Source organism: Pistacia vera, unplaced genomic scaffold, assembly GCF_008641045.1.
Source record: "Pistacia vera cultivar Batoury unplaced genomic scaffold, PisVer_v2 Contig413, whole genome shotgun sequence".
NCBI lineage: Eukaryota > Viridiplantae > Streptophyta > Magnoliopsida > Sapindales > Anacardiaceae > Pistacia > Pistacia vera.
The window spans coordinates 421751-439541 of record NW_022196239.1 but is presented as its reverse complement, the minus strand read 5'-3'; the positions used below and the strand labels follow the sequence as shown (position 1 = coordinate 439541).

Sequence of the window (17791 nt, the reverse complement as noted above, 5' to 3'; positions counted from 1 at the left end):
AAACATGTATGGAGTCGTCCTAATTCTCCAAGGCCAACCAAATAATTATAAAAAAATTAAAAATATAATTACAATAAATTTGTCTTAATTGATGCGACCTAACAACAGGGCTGCATTCAATATGTAAATGGTGTACAGCTGGGAAGTATTTAATAAAAATCTTCATAAAATAGTGACAGAGTAATGGCGGGTATTTCGTGAATTATCTGACTATGGGAAGAAAAATATCGTGGCTTGTGATGGTGAACTTTGAAGAATTTTAAGCATGCATCAGCGAATCATTCAAAGAGTTGAATTTCTTCATGAACTAACAAGCTTCTGTTTAAGGCAATTATTTAAACACATAAAGTGTAAAATAATAGCAGGTGAAAAGTTTTCAACACCTAATCCTAATTATAAGTATTTTATTTATTGTGTCAAAAATATATACTAAGTATTTTATTTGTTGTGCGAAAAATATAGATTAATGTCAGTTCTACTCATTAGAGTTTAACAAACACTCAAAAGATAAAATACTATTAGTTGTTAAAACTCAACCAACCTCAAAGAGATATTTTATATCAATTATATATTAAGGAGTGATCCCACATGAAATTTAGTCTAAGCCAGCGAACAAGTCACTGCTGCCGGCATGTTCAGAGTTGAGGTCAGATATTTGGAGCTTTTTACGGTGAAATCATGGAGACTTGGAGTCTTTTTTGAGATTTTTATAATTTACGTAAAAAAGTCAGAGGCCTGCTTGAGTTTCTATTTAGGCATGCGGAGAGAGGGAGAGGGACCACAGCACTTTATAATTACAATGTCAGACTTAATTATGCATTGAATTTTATCACCAGCTTTTCTGGGCATGTGGGTCGTGAGTAAGTTTAGCCAGCAACAGCATGGCACTCAAGTTGGAGAAGCAGCCAATCCAACACCCTTGTACGCCTTTTCATGACTTGTAAGGTCCCCAGCTTCTCCCCACCTTGTTTAAGAGGATTGTCCTTTTGACTTGACGAGATATGTTGAGGATGTTACATATATAATATAGTTCTTGTATGTTTGATAGCATGAACCAATAGAAGTTTAAATAATTTTATCATTTTTATTATATTATATTGTCGAGAGTTAATTCATGTACGTATGGATAATTGTGATTATATAGAAAGTTTCTATCCAGGCACTTTTGTTGATAGTCATATGTTCACACTTTGGATAACATAATAATGATTGAAACAAATGGGAGTGGTAAACCCCTTAAGCATTCAAAAAGCTTTCTTAATCAATATAAGTGTTGATGTGTGATTTTGACACCAATGACCTAGTACGTGCAAAATATTAAGAAATTCTTAAAAATTATACGTAAATGATTATGAGAGTTGATTATAGTACGGAGATTATATATGTTTGCAAAAACATAAATAATAGGTTGGCAAGAGAGATTTTTATAGTGATTCGGATGTTTAAAGTGAATCCTACATCCACTATTATTTTATTATTCTCTGACTATTTTTCTAATATTGCCTGTAAGGTGTACAAAAATAGAGAAATGTTTTATTTATAGAGAAAAAATAATGGTTGAAGCTCTCATTTGTGCCCAACTCTCATATGCTCATCCCCTTCTTTCGTGAAGAGATGTGTCAATTTATACCTTTGAGATCAATATAATGAGTGCTTTTGCAAGTTGCCTTGACATGTGAGGACCACTCCTTAATCCTTATCTTAAAATGGGATATAATTGATATAAAATTTCTCTTTGAGGCAGTTTGGGTTTTGATAGCCAATACCATTTTGTCTTTGAGTGCTTGTTAAGCTCTAATTGGTGATGCTGAAATCAGTGTATATTTTTGGCACAACAAATACCCCCCCCCCCCCTAACCTAGTTTTTGGAGTGCGTAGTCACTTCAAAAACTCATGTCTTAAATCTGAATGGCTATCGCACTATAGGCTACAGTCACGAATTGAAGAGCTCAAACTATGCCTGACGTGATCGAGTGCTACAAACTATGACTGCAATCTGAGCGCTTAGAGCGATCCAAAGCTGAGCGCAATATAATAATTGACATAAAATGTCTAGTAGATGAATTCTTGTAGAGTACTGAGCGTCAGAAGCCCAAACGTGCAGCTCAAAGGTCTTAAAAAGACAAGCCAACTTAAAACAGCCATAACTTTTGATGTGGAAGGAGTTTTGGAGCCCGTAGGATATCCATGAAAAGCTCGTTCTGAGCTCTATGTTGTGGCAACAGGGGAACCTAGTCGAGATCATTTTTGGGGCCAAAATCAACCATTTTCGGCATGTTCAAAACTGTTTTGAGTTTTCTACGCGTTTTTTCTAACGCTGACAACTGGTCGTGATCTGAGAACTGAGAATTGATCACGATCTGAGAGCCGAGAACACAATCTGAGGCTGTTCGCAATCTCAGAGTTGAGAGTTGATCATGATTTGAGATCTTAAAGAGCTTGATATGTACACATGATCTAAGTGATTTGAAGTGCGTGATCTGAAAGATCTGATGCATACGATCTCAGTGAATGAGCGAGCTTATGAGCTCGATCAAAGAGAGCATAAAGAGCTCGATATGAAGCACAAGGAGCTTTGATATGAGAACTCGAGCTCTGCGATCTGAGAGCTTGAGAGCTCTTTGCAATCTAAGAGCATAAGGAGTTCGATCAGAAAGCATATAACACAAAGAGTTCGATCAGAAAGCATATAACACAAAGAGTTCGATCAGAAAGCGCGAAACTTGATCTGAGAACATAAGAAGTTTGATCATAAAGCGCAAAGCTTGATATGAGAACACATATAGTTCGATTAGAAAGCGCGAAGCTTGATCTCTAAGAGCATAAGGAGTTCGATTCAGAAACGTGAAGCTTGATCTGAGAACTCGAGATCAGCGATCTAGGCGCTCAGAAGCATGATCTGGCCGCTTAGAAGCGTAATCTAAATGATCTGAACGCATGATCTCAGCGATCTTGAACACCTAATCTCAACGATCTTAAACGTGCAATTTGGATGCTCAAAAGCACGATTTGGCCGCTAAGGAGCACAATCTAGTCACTTGGGAGTGTGATCTAAATGCTCTGAACGCGTGATCTCAACGATCTTGAACTCGCGATCTCAAGAGCTTGGGAGCTCGATAGCTTGGAAGCTAGAGAGCTTGGGAACTCGATCTGATCTGAGAGATCTGAGCGTGCGATCTGACCACGCGATCTGAGAGCTCTGATGAGCGATTTGAGTAATCTAGCCATGCGATCTAAGTGGTCTGGCCATATGATCTGAGAGCCCTGATGTGTGCAATCTGGGAGATCTGAGAGCCCTGATGCGTGCAATCTGGGCGATCTGAGAGCCCTGATGCGTGAAATCTAGGCGATCTGAGAGCCCTGGTATGTGCAATCTGGTCGATCTGACAACATGATCTGAGAGCTCTGATGCGCACTGATATGTACGATCTGGGCGATCTAGCCATGTGATCTAAGAGCTCTGATGCGGGTTATATATGCGATTTGGCTACGCAATTTGAGAGCTCTAATGCATGCAATCTAGCCACACGATCTGAGAGCTCTGATGCATGCGATCTAGGTGATCTGACCATGGGATCTGAGTGTTTGCATGTGGAACATGCTTCAATATTTTGATGATAACTTAAGCTGTAGACCTCGGATTTTGATGATTCTTAGACCATCGGAAAGCTAACTCGAAGGGCTACAATTCTTGTATTTACCATTTTGCCAGATTTAGACTTTATCCTACTCAGATTTTCACATCTGATAATGTGAAGATTTTGAGGCTTGCTGGAAAAACATGGAGAGCTGATGTGAATCATGCCCTTCCTCTAGCTATAAACTGTTGATGTGTGATTTTGACACCAACGACCTTGCAAGTGCAAAGTACTAAGAAAATCTTAGAAATTACACATGAATGATTATGAGAGTTGATTATGATGCAGAGATTATATATGTTTATAGAAACATAAATAATAGAATAAGAAGAAAGATTTTTACAGTGGTTTGGATGTTTAAAGCGAATCCTACATCTACTGTTATTTTAATATGTTTTGACTATTTTTCTGATATTGCCTGTAAGGCGTACAAAAATGGAGAAATGCTTTATTTATGGAGAAAAAATAATGGCTGAAGCTCTCGTTTGTGCCCAGCTCTCATATGCCTAGCCTAAATTCCATGTTAACGGGGTAAATACTATTCCCAAACTTTAGGTAAAATCTTTTCCATAAACGTATCTTCTAAAATGTGTAGACCCCGACTTCGAAACTAGAGCCGCCTCCAACAAACCATGCCTGCCATTATTAAAAGGCAAACGACATGTGTCTACCCATAGTAAGTTGGTACCGAAAAGTTTGAAAATGACAAACAGTTGATTCCTTTAGGTTCTGTTAGAAATTTCCGTTAGCTAAATTACAACAGTGCTAGAAAAGACTTAAATGCCTTTGCCAATTTAATACTATAGTATTATTACCTGAGGTGGCAGACAACGTGGCAGTGCCACGTCACCAACTTGCCACATCAGGTACCCCACAATTTACAAAAAAATCAAATGTAAATCTTCGGCTCCTGAATTTTTCAAACCTAATCCCAAATTTCAAATAATATCAATCCCTAAACCCAAATTACAAACCCTAAATTTTGAATTCTCTCCCAAATGCTTACTACCCAGGCTTCAAAACTGTTCATATCGATCTCTAACATTTAGATGAAATTTTTTTTTTCACATTGCCCTAAGTGCACCTCTTTTTCTCTTTCGTTCCCCCTTGTAGTCACTAAATCGAATCAGAAATTAATTGTTGTGATTGGGCAATATGAGTTCAGAATCACAATCTCCTCCTCCCCAGCGATGGTTATCGTGCATCAAGTGTTTCGACGCTCTTGGGCTATCTTCCTCCTGATTTATTTTTTTCAATTTACAACTTAAGCATCAATCAAAAAAAAATTAGTATCTTCCCCTTTATAGGTTTGTGTAACCAATTTGATGGATTCTATTTCTTGTAATATGTTAAGCGTAATGTGAATTAGATTATTGCATAAGTTAGGTTATCTTCCTTTTGCAGTTGTAAATTTGTTACCCATATGGGTTTGAAATTTATAGCTAACATCTTGCTTGGCTCAAAATTTGTTGAGTGTTGACCGTTCGAGGATGTGACATCTCTGAATCATTTATACTTGGAATGCTGCATATCAAAGCTGACTACCAGGATTGATAATTTTGTTATATTTATGTGTGTTTTTATTGGCTTCATCATTTTTGTGCACACAATATTGAATACCAGAGTTTGTTTATGCTGTAGGAAAATTAGATATGTATTTAACAGGTCAGTTACATTAACTAACTAGTTTGCTTTAGAGTGTTGCTGCCCATTGATTTTGGTTGTGGTCTATATGTGGTGTAATCATACAGAAGTTTAGTTTAGTTCATTTTATTCGAAATGAGTTTAATTTATTTATGGTTTTCCAGAGGAAGCAAAAACAAAGGCTAAGAACATGGAGGACAGATATGTAGATAGCTGTAGACGCAAATGCAGATTATCAGAATGCAGTTTCTGATGTCACATATTGTTCCTGTATTATATATTTATATTAAGTCAGAGCAGATGCAAACTCATCGAAGGTGACTAACGATAGTGATCAAAATAGATAGTTTCTAATATCATATTGTCCCTGTATAATATAATTCACTTTTGTTCGTTTGAAATGCAACATTGACTACCTTTTGATTAATGCATTTTGTTCGTTTGTGCAGTGACGGTACATTGTTTCATATTGTATATGCTTTGTGATTAATGCATTTACTGTAATTGAAATGTGCTTTTGGACTTGCTTTTAAGAGTAGTGAGATGTGAAATGATGTTTTATTTATTTAGTCGCTGAATATTCATATACTTGACTTTGTGATTGCTTAATTCTGATGGTCTCTTATTTATCTATATATCTCCTTTGCAATAGTACAACAGAATTGATGCATGTAGTCGAAGGTGAAGTTTAGGCTGTGCTTTGGCTATCATTGATGCTCATTTAGTCAATGCGTATTGGCTTTTCTGCAGATCCTCCAAAGAAACATAACTGCAAATTTTCTTAAGAATAATACTACACATACATCATTCTCATACAATATTTCTCATACAACATTATGTGGCAAGATATGATTGGGTAAAAGTTTAATTTTAACTTTAAATTAACCAATCATATCTTATCTCATAATATTGTATGAAAATGATGTATGTGTAGTATTACTTTTTTTAATATATTATCCGCACGCAGTGTGATAAGGCCACCCTCAATTTAAAAAAAAAAAATTAAATATATTATTCTATTTAGTTTGACTTTGGCCCACTCTCAATTTTTATTTTCAAATATTAAAAAATGTGGCCCACTCTCAATTTTAGCATTAAAAGTCTTGGTCCACTCTCCATTTTAATACTCAAAAGCTTGGCCCACCTCCCACCTTCAATTTTTTAATAAAACTTGTAAAAGTAAACCTTCCTCTACAGTTACAATTTGCAAACCCTCAGTCCGTAGTCGCTCACATCTTCCACAACTCCTTTGCTGCTCTTCCTAATTCTTCATAGTTTAGACTTCAACAAAATTCTATTAGCTATTTTCTCTCTTGTTAGTACTTTTTTTTATGTATAATGTTTTTCTTTTATTTGTATGTATTAGCATAATAGCATTATACATTGAATTTTTTATTGAGAAAACTTTTAGAAAAAAAGGAGAAGATGGGAATCGAAACATTGTTCTCTAAATACAATTTGAGCATATCAAGATTACTGGATAATGTTATGATGGCGTGAGTAATATGCGAGGTCAGTTTAATGGGTTAAAAGCACTTATATTGAAAGATAATGAAAATGCCTTCTATGTTCATTGTTTTGCTCACCAATTTCAACTGGCATTTGGAGCTATGGCAAAAAAGGATACAAATATTGAGAGACTTTTTTTGAAAGTTTCTTGTGTTATAAATATTGTTGGATGGTCACCTAGACATAGGGATCTTCTTAATGAGAAACAAGCTTTGAAGGTGAAAAAAGCTACTGAAAGTGGTGGGCTTTCAACAGGGCAAGATCTTAATCAAGATACTAGTCTTAAGCGGCCGAGGGAAACACAGCAGGGTTCACATTATGGGACTTTATTGAACTTGATTAATTTGTTTTCATCTATTATTGAAGTGCTTGAGGATCTTACTGAAAATTCTGATAATAGAGTTGACGCAAGTGATTTGGTGGATTATATGACTTCTTTTGATTTTGCTTTTAACCTGCACATGATGAAAAACATTTTGGGAATCACATTTGAACTTTCACAAACATTGTAAAGGAAGGATCAAGATATTATAAATGTTATGTCTTTGGTTCACTTGTCGAAAAGAAGATTATTGTTAATAAGAAATAATGGATGGGATAATCTACTTGATGAAGTTTCTCATTTTTGCATTGCTCATAATATAAATGTGCCAAACATGGAAGAGAAATTTGTTGCACGTGGGAAACCACAGCGTAATGTTCAAGAGATGACAAATTTATTTCATTATCGTGTCGAGTTGTTCTATGACATAATAGATTTGCAATTATCAGAGCTTAACAATCGTTTTAATGAAGGTAATACAGAATTACTTATTTGCATGACTTTCCTAAATCCAAGTGATTGCTTTCAAGCATTTGATAAGGGAAAATTAGTTTGTTTTGCTCAATTCTATCCACTTGAATTTTCTTCTACTGATCTTATGAACCTGAACTTCAACTTGATAATTACATTGATGATATGCACTCGGATAGTGATTTTTTAGAACTAAATGATATTATTTACTCATTGGTTGAAAAGAAGAAGCATTTTATTTACTCATTGGTATATTTGCTCATTACATTGGCTCTAACCTTACCATTTGCAACTGTAAGTATAGAAATGACATTTTCTGCTATGAAAATTGTGAAGACTCATTTACCCAATCGGATGGAAGATCAATTCTTGAATGATAGCCTAATTCCATATTTTGAGAAAGATATATTTGACAGTGTTGATAAGGAGATGGTCATGCAACGATTCCTCAATATGAAGCCCCACCGAGGACAATAGTAAATATAATTTTTTTTTCTTTTTGTGAAAATATTGACTAGAAAAACAGAATATGAATGTTATATACAATTAGTTTTTATTTGGCCCACCCTAACAGAATTTTCTAGATCCGCCCCTGATTCTCTTTGTACTCATTACTAGGGGTGTTCAAAAGAACCGGTTGGAATCGGAACCGGCAGGTACCCTAGGTTTGGTTCCAATTCCTACCCAGAACCAATTGTCAATGGGTAGGTTCCGGTTCCAAATTTTTGGAACCGAAACCAGGAACCAGGAACCGAGACTAATATAAAATAAAATTAAAGATTAGGGGGGGTTAATAAAAGCTTTTGTAGAAAAAATAATGTGAATACATTTATATTTATATTTCATAACATTTAAAGTAAGTTGATTTGACTTTTGAGAATCTACCTTTACAAAGTAATGGAGTTTGTAATTTTGAATTTATAATTTGTAATTTTATTTTTGTTAACAAGTGTTAGGGGGGTATTTGTAAGTTTTTAAGGGTTTTTTTGCCATTTTAAAAACTTTTGGGGGGTCATGAATTTTACAGGGTACCCAAAACCGAAACCGGAACTGTTGTTACAGGTTCTGGTTCTGGGAACCTAGGAACCGAAACCGTCAGTTCCAATTCTGGTTCCAAATTTCAAGGAACCGTCGGTTCCGGTTCCTTCAAAAAGTGTAGGGTACCCGGACCGAACACCCCTACAGTCATTACATCGTAATTAACCCAAAAAATTCAGCACCAATTTCATTCCAAAAGATTTACACAGTTCAATTTTTTTCCAAATTTAATGGGAGACGAATGAAATAGAAATGGTAGTTAAGCTTATCAGCCTATGCCACTTCCTCAGGCCAACATAGAAATGAACTCCTAGGTGTCAGCTAAAAGTAATCAAACAAATTGTGGTAGTTTTAAATACAATCAAATTGATAAACACTTAATAACAATAACAATTTTTTCCTAGACTTGCAATTCATCTTCATACCAGCTGCTCCACTTGTTTGCTAAGGAGATTTCAGTTCAGAACGGCACTCTCACAGGATAGGTCATAAGCTTTCAATTTTTTTTGTAAAAAACAAGCATCCAGAATTTCATCATTCAACCTCTCACACACTAGACAATTCTCATGAGGCAATCCAATGCCTTTTGCAGCGCAACTAGCACAATACCAACTTTTTGGAGGAATCTCTTTAACAGCTATGGCTCAACACAGGAGACATGGTACATTTCTTAACATGAATCGCAAACTAAACAATCCTTCTGATGAACAACCCAGAGGACTGGTATACCATAGGAAGGGCAAGGGTAAAAAGTAGAGGAATAAGTAAAAAGGTTGGAGTTTGTTAGAAAAGACAGATGGCTTGACAGGAGCAAAAATAGGAATTCTGTTAGAAGTACAAAAGGTGCCAGGAATGAATAAAAAGGGGAGGAGAGAAAAAGAAGTATCAGAGAAAAAATAGTAAATTTGGTAGGGAGGCAGCTGACCATCGAAGTCAGTATTCTGGGCGGTGACTGACCCTCGAAGTCAGCCTTTAGTACCATTTTTCTTATTTCATTTGCTGTGTTTTCTAGTACATTTGCTTAGTGAGTACTGATAGGGCAAGGCTACTGGAATTATTGTTCTGGTTGTACTATTCTGTGCGGATACTAATAGAACTGGGCATTTCATTATTGATTGTGAGTGATTGGTTGTGTGTTGTGGTATATTCTGTGGTGTTGCTGGTGTTTTTGTAGGACAGGTTCTATCAATTGGTATCAGAGCACTGTCGTCTGGGTAATGGTCTTGACGAGGATGGATTCAAGAATGAATAATGTTCAGAGAGAGATTACAAAGTTGGGGGTAGAAATGGGTACAATCAGAGAATGTTTAGTGGAGTTGCAGTCTTGGGTACGACGGAAAGACGAGGAAGAAGCTAGCAGAGCTGAGATATGGTCAGCAGAGAATATACAGTCTCACCAAGAAGAAAACCCAAACGGAGCCAGTGGGTCTGGGAACGATGCTTCAAGCCGCAGTGAAACGGGGGGCCGAAAGCTGGAAATGCCCATATTTTTTGGCGAAGATCCGTACGGATGGATCTTCAAGGTTGAGTGTTACTTTAATCTCAATGGGATATCAAAGGAAGGGAAGTTAACGGCGACAACCATTTGTATGGAAGGTGAAGCTATAAATTGGTTTCAGTGGACGGAATCCAAAACTCCGGCAAGCTCATGGACCATGTTTAAGCTAGCACTACTGCAACGTTTTAGCGGGTCACAAGAACTCAACCCCTACGAATCTTTAATGGCAGTCAAACAAAATGGTTCAGTAATGGAGTTCCGTCACCAATTTGAAGCAGTTGCAGCGCTGTTGGTGGGGGAGAAAGATGAAATACTGCAGGCTGCTTTTGTGAATGGGCTGAAGGTGGAGATACGGGCTGAAGTCAGATTGGCCCAACCAAATTCATTAATTCAAATCATGGAATTAGCCCAACGAATTGAAGACAGAAATCGGGCTTTAGAAGAAGCCCAAATTGGATCACATAAGCCTTCACGCACAGTTGGGCCTGGTCTATCTTATGGGCCCAACAATCAAGGGTCCAGGATTGCGACCCAGTTTGAGCATCACCCGAATAGCATGACCCGATTTGAACCTAACCCAACTAATCCTAAATTTCCCAATTCCGTTGAATCCCTAAAAACATACTTCACATCCCATTTCAATCGTCGTTCACCAGAATCCTCCGTGCAAGGTTCTTCGACAAATTTCCCAACTTGCAACCAATCGACGACATCCTTCAGGCCGTCAGAAAGTCAGAACTTTCCATGACAAGATTTTCCCTTCCGTCGAATGACAGATGCAAAGATCCAATGAAAACGAGAAAAAGGGATTTGTTTTAGGTGCGATGGGAAGTATTCGATTGGGCATAGATGTGGGGAGAAACAGTTTTAGATCATCTTGATTGACGATGAGGAAGATGACCCAGATCTGATTGGGATAGAAGACACTGTCGAAACGAGATCTGAGCAACAGCAGGAACATGTGGAACTCTCTCTTAGTTCAGTGGTGGGGATTCAGGGTCTGAAAACAATGAAGCTTAAAGGAAGGATCCAAGGTAAGGAAGTGATTGTTTTGGTTGATAGTGGGGCTTCCCACAATTTTATTAGTTCAACGGTGGTGGAACAGTTGGGAATTCCAATGGTGGGGACTCAGTCTTTCGGGGTCAGAGTAGGTGATGGGTATAGTGTGCGATGCGAAGGGGAATGTCGGGATGTATGTATGGAGTTACCAGGAGTAACGATTGTTCAAAATTTCTTCCCATTTGATATGAGCAGTGCGGACGTAGTCCTGGGTATTGCGTGGCTTGAGACTTTAGGCGAGACTGTTATGGATTGGAGGAAACAAACAATGAAGTTCACGTTGGGAAACCAGACAATTTGTCTGTATGGGGACCCGTCTCTTAGCAAGACAATGGTTTCCCTCAAGGCAATGATTAAGGCACTGCAGAATGAAGGCCAGGGCTGTTTGATAGAATTTGGGTAGATACAGACTCAGTGTGAACAGATAGGGAACATCAATGACAGACTGCTGGAGGTTTTAGGAAAGTTTAGCAGAGTCTTCGAGCCACTGCCGGAGTTACCACCGGTCAGATCAAAAGATCATACCATCCAATTAGTGCCAGGAGCACAACCACCCAACCTCAAGCCATACCGGTACCCTTATTACCAGAAAAATGAAATAGAGCGCATTGTCAAGGAAATGTTAACTTCAGGGATTATAAAACCCACTATTAGTCCGTTCTCCAGTCCTGTTTTATTGGTGAAAAAGAAAGATGGAGGGTGGCGATTCTGTGCAGACTATCGGGCAGTTAACAAGGTGACAATTCCGGATAAATTTCTGATTCCCGCCATCGACGAATTGTTTGATGAGTTAGAAGGAGCAACGGTGTTTTCTAAACTCGATTTGAAATCCGGATATCACCAAATCCGAGTGAAACCCAAAGACACCCATAAGACTGCTTTTTGAACACACGAAGGGCACTATGAATTCCTCGTAATGCCTTTCGGCCTTACCAACGCACCGGCAACTTTTCAGGCAGTCATGAATGACTTATTCAGACCATACTTAAGAAAATTTTTATTGCTCTTCTTCGATGATTTACTGATTTCCAGTCGGGAGATGGATGAACATGTGAAGCATTTAAGCATTATTTTGCAGGTATTGTTGGAGAATCAGCTGGTGGTCAATCAAAAGAAATGTCAGTTTAGGCAGTTCCAGTTGGAATATTTGGGACACATAATCTCAGCTAATGGTGTGGTGGTGGATCCATCAAAAATTGACAGCATAACTAAATGGCCAGAACCGAAAGATATCCGGGCACTCAGAGGATTTCTTGGACTAACAGGATACTACCATCACTTTGTGCGTGATTATGGTAAAATAGCTCTCCTTCTCACTGGCCTTTTAAAGAAGGATTCTTTTGTATGGAATACAGTAGCTCAACAAGCTTTTGAGGAGTTAAAAAGGATCATGACCAGTGTTCCTGTCCTACAGATGCCAAATTTCACTCAGGAATTTATTATAGAGACTGATGCATCAGGCAGCGGATTAAGGGCGGTATTGATGCAAGAAGGACGGCCTATCGCATTTCTCAGCAAAAGGTTATCTCTCAAGTCTAAACTGAAATCCGTCTATGAGCGGGAATTAATGGCGGTAGTGTTGGCTGTGCAAAAGTGGCACCACTACCTCTTAGGAAGACATTTTGTTATCCGGACAGATCAGCGGAGTCTCCACTTCTTAACTGACCAGAAACTATTAAGTGAATGTCAGCAAAAGTGGGTTATCAAATTATTGGGACTTGATTTCAGTATACAATATAAGCCGGGATCGCAAAATAAAGAGGCAGACGCTCTTTCCAAGATGCCTGATATGATTGAGCATCATGCCTTGTCGGTGGGTTGTTTTTCTGGCCTAGACAGTTTAGAAGATGCAGTCCAGCAAGATGACCGGTTACGGGGAATAATCCATCAACTCCTGATTGACCCAAACAGCCACTCCCATTTCAAATTAGTGGGACACCATCTGCTGTACCATAACAGGTTAGTACTGCCTAAATCGGGACCTCACATCCAGAGAATACTGCAAGAATTTCATACTTCACCTATGGGGGGCCAATCGGGATTTTTTCGGACATATAAGCGGCTCTCGAATGTGGTGTTTTGGGAGGGAATGAAGAAAGATATCAAGGAATTTGTGGCTGCTTGTTGTGTCTGTCAACAAAATAAATACGATGCACTAAGTCCCGCAGGACTGCTTCAGCCACTACCGATTCCTAACCAGGTGTGGGATGATATCTCCATGGATTTCATTATGGGGCTGCCCAAAGCGAATGGGGTTGATACTATTCTGGTTGTGGTTGATCGTTTGACCAAATACAGCCATTTTGTCACTCTTAAACACCCATACACGGCCAAAGTGGTAGCGGACCTGTTTATAAAAGAAGTGGTCAGGTTGCATGGATTTCCTCGCAGCATTGTTTCGGATAAAGATAGAATTTTCATGAGCAACTTTTGGACTGAATTATTCAAACAGTCCGGAACCCATTTACTCATGAGTTCGGCCTACCATCCGTAGACGGACGGTCAAACAAAAGTGGTAAACCGATGCTTAGAGACATACCTCAGATGTTTTGTTAATAGCCACCCGCAACAGTGGCTAAAATGGGTTCCCTGGGCAGAATTTTGGTTCAATACCACCTACCATAGCTCCGTGGGCATGAGTCCATTTAAAGCTCTTTACGGTCGTGAACCTCCAACAGTGTTACGCTATGCAGACCGGATGTCACCAGTGGAAGAAGTTGACTAGCAACTTCAGCAAAGAAACCACATTATTGAGAAGTTAAAAGCTAATCTTCTCAAAGCCCAAAACTGCATGAAGTTGTATGCTGATTGCCATCGCCGAGAGGTTACCTTTGAGGTTGGTGAATCTGTCTATTTGAAGTTACAACCGTACAGATTACGTTCCTTGACCAGCCCACGATTTTACGGTCCGTTTGTAATTGCAGATAGAATTGGGGCCATGGCATACAGGCTGGCACTACCTTCGTCAGCCCGTATTCACGATGTTTTTCATGTTTCTCAACTGAAGAAAGCAACGTTTCCAATTCCCAATAGCCAACCTTTACCGACAACCCTCAACGAGGATTTAATTTTACAACTGGAACCTGAGATAGTCCTCAAAAAACGAAGACTCCTGAATGGGCAGTGGGAGGTGCTGATTCACTAGAAGGGATTACCGTCCTATGAAAACACATGGGAAGATTTTGACGTTATCCACCACCAATTTCCTTCTTTCCACCTTGAGGACAAGGTGGCTCTCCTTGGGGAGGGTATTGATGAACAACCCAGAGGACTGGTATACCATAGGAAGGGCAAGAGGGTAAAACAGTAGAGGAATAAGTAAAAAGGTTGGAGTTTGTTAGAAAGGACAGATGGCTTGACAGGAGCAAAAATAGGAATTCGGTTAGAAGTACAAAAGGTGCCAGGAATGAATAAAAAGGGGAGGAGAGAAAAAGAGGAATCAAGTAGAAAATTGTTAATTTGGCAGGGAGGCAGCTGACCCTCGAAGTCAGTATTCTGGGAGGTGACTGACCCTTGAAGTCAGCCTTTAGTACCGTTTTTCTTATTGCATTTGCTGTGTTTTCTAGTACATTTGCTTAGCGAGTACTGATAGGGCAAGGCTACTGGAATTATTGTTCTGGTTGTACTATTCTGTGCGGATACTAATAGAACTGGGCATTTCATTGTTGATTGTGAGTGATTGGTTGTGTGTTGTGGTATATTCTGTGGTGTTACTGGTGTTTTTGCAGGACAGGTTCTATCACCTTCCCATTAGCCTTCTCCTCACAACGCCTACAAGTGCAAACCTTATTCACACCACATGCTTCTAGCCATGCTATATTAGCATCAGAGTTGGATTCCCCAGTAAAAACCTGCTATGTGGGAAAATAATTTCAATTGCTCAGGACCAACTGAGATTGCATTTAGTATATCATTAAAGGAAACAGCAAAAAGATCAAATTGGGCAGTATAAAATTTCAAAGTTCTTCCATCTAATAACTCTAAATTTCATCCCGATACTCTACAACATTACTTTTTTATAAAGCCCAGTTATCTTACTTTCAATTTCACTACAACACACAAATAAAAAGCACTTCAATACAAATACATTATATACAATGCATCAATTGCAATTGTAATTATTGCAAAAACATTAGAGTGTGCGACATTGCAAGTCATTTGAAACCTTCTACTGAATCTATATCCTCCAAAGCACCAAATGCAGCCTAAGTAATCTAATAATTTGTAGAGACAGTAAAATGCACGTCCATCTGATTTCTGAGGATTCAATCAAACATATTACCAAAATTAAAGAAGACAGCGAATCCAAATAACATGCATTCAGAAAATTACCTCGATTTTCTCTTCATCACACTTAGCTGTACTAGGCCTCCAACCTAGAAGGAAAACATTAGAGTAAACTGAGACAGAAGAGCTACAAGTAACCATAAACTGGAAAAATTAAAGTTTAGAACCAATGGAAGAAAAAAATACTGCATATAAAGAAAAGTACTTAAGTACAATAACTTCAGTCCTTGAAAATTATTTTTCTCACAATAAAGCAAGTAACAATAAAACATTGAAAATGCAAAATCTTTTACTCACAATAGTACACCAATAAAAGTGGATTTCAAAAGTTGTTCGAAGTTTAGATCCTACGATGAACACAAACCCCAATAAAAAAGAAAAAAACTAATTGATGCTAAAGTTGAAAATTGGAGAAAATAAATCACAAGCAATATACAAAGTGAATTGGTTGTGAAAAATTAAAGTCCAAAAAGTATATTGATTTGGAAGTAAGTTTTTCCCTGGAGATTGAATATAACTTAAAAGAAGTGATGCGATAAAAATAGAGTAAAAGAAGAATGGACCCCAAAAACAAATACAAAGTAAATAGCTTAATAGATAGAAGATGAACCACGACCATCAAAAGTATATAGAACATTATTTAAAGAAAATGGATATGGGGATGGAAAAGGAGAATAATTGATTACCTCAACGTGAGAAGAGGGTTTGGTTTTGAGAATTAAACAATCTACAAGAGCAGCCCAGTTACTGGAACAGTTGTCAAAAGTTCCCTGGCGATAATACTGCTGCATCTGATGAACAAGTGAATAGCAGAACCCAAGAGCGTCGAAACACTTGATGCATGATAACCGTCGCGAGGAGGAGGAGATTGTGATTCTGAACTCATATTGCCAATAACAGCAATCAATTTTTGATTCAATTTAGTGACTACAAGGGGGAACGAAAGAGAAAAGGGGGTGCAGTTAGGGCAATGTGAAAAAAAAAAAATTTCATCTAAATGTCAGAGATCGCTATGAACAGTTTTGAAGACTGGTTAGTAAGCATCTGGGAGAGAATTCAAAATTTAGGGTTTGTAATTTGGGAGAGAACTCAAAATTTAGGTTTTGAAATTTGGGATTAGGTTTGAAAAAATCGGGAGCCAAATGGGATTTACATTTGATTTTTCTTTTTAATTGTATGGTACCTGATGTGGCAAGTTGATGACGTGTCAGATGATGTGGCATTGTCATGTCGTCTGCCATGTCAGCTAATAGAACTAATAATATTAAACTGCCAAAGGCATTTGAGTCTTTTCGCGCACTGTTATCTTTTAGCTAAGGAAAATTTCTAACCAAACCTGATGGAAAGTGATTGTTTGTCATTTCCAAACTTTTTGGATACCAACTCATCATTACGGTAAACTAGGTGTAGATACACGCCCTTTTAAAATATTTAGATATAAATATAGTGGTTTTTGAGTTTCTTATTTGTGATAATATTACAGAGCAACTTCTTTTCTTACACCAACAACAATCTCACCATTTATGAAGGAATTGGAGCTTCATTTCTTTTTCGATTTCTATTCAAGAGATTGATTTTATGTCTTTTCTAGCCATTTTCACGCAAATTTGTCGAAAATGATTAACTACTTCATTTACGAATTTCCTATCTTTATCTACAAACTCGCTAGGGCTGGTGTTAGATTCATATTCTCTCTAATATTTACTTTAACTCTTAATATAATGGATAAACTCATAGATTAATAGACAATCACTCACCAACAACCGTTCATTTTTTCATAATATTATAGACTTGGATCAATTAAATAAACAAACTAAAGGAAGCCGATTGTGTCTTGCACAAACACATAAAAAGCAAACAATTGTACTCAATGATTTTTAGCTTAATTAATATACTTTAAGAATTTAATTAATTAAGATATCATATCATAATCAATCTGCATGCTAAGTATGTGCATTTATTTGAACGAAAATTTAACTAATATTGTTATGCCTAAAATATCAGGGTTGACATAAGTTGATGTTAGCGAGCACCAATCAAAGTTCAAGAAGACTTTGCACCGTCCAGAGTCTACCACGTCGCCTAAGACGGAAAGAATATAGCTATCAACAACCCAACTGACTCAAGTTTTATCTGTGAATGAATTTGGTTCGTACACCTATCCAAGCCCCATTTAATTTAAGGATATTTCTTAAGTTCTCAACCAATGGGAAGACGGGAGAGATTTACACAACACCAACCCACTTGCAGAAATATAATCATTACGTTGAACTCAGCAGGTCTAAATAGGCAGCTCCCCGCCACCCCCCCCTCCCAACAAAATCA

The 17791-nt window shown here is 37.8% G+C and overlaps 1 protein-coding gene across 1 annotated transcript; it reads left to right on the top strand.

The window, feature by feature from the left end:
• The first annotated feature begins 6787 nt into the window (after positions 1 to 6787).
• LOC116142659 (zinc finger MYM-type protein 1-like) lies at positions 6788 to 7303 on the top strand. The gene has a single exon (XM_031428080.1). It carries the CDS (start codon positions 6788 to 6790, stop codon positions 7301 to 7303), a length of 516 nt encoding a protein of 171 aa, XP_031283940.1.
• The last annotated feature ends 10488 nt before the right edge of the window (positions 7304 to 17791 follow it).

Bases quoted from the DNA above. Each gene is read 5' to 3' on its own strand.
- LOC116142659 (XM_031428080.1), top strand. From the start codon at position 6,788: ATGCGAGGTCAGTTTAATGGGTTAAAAGCACTTATATTGAAAGATAAT.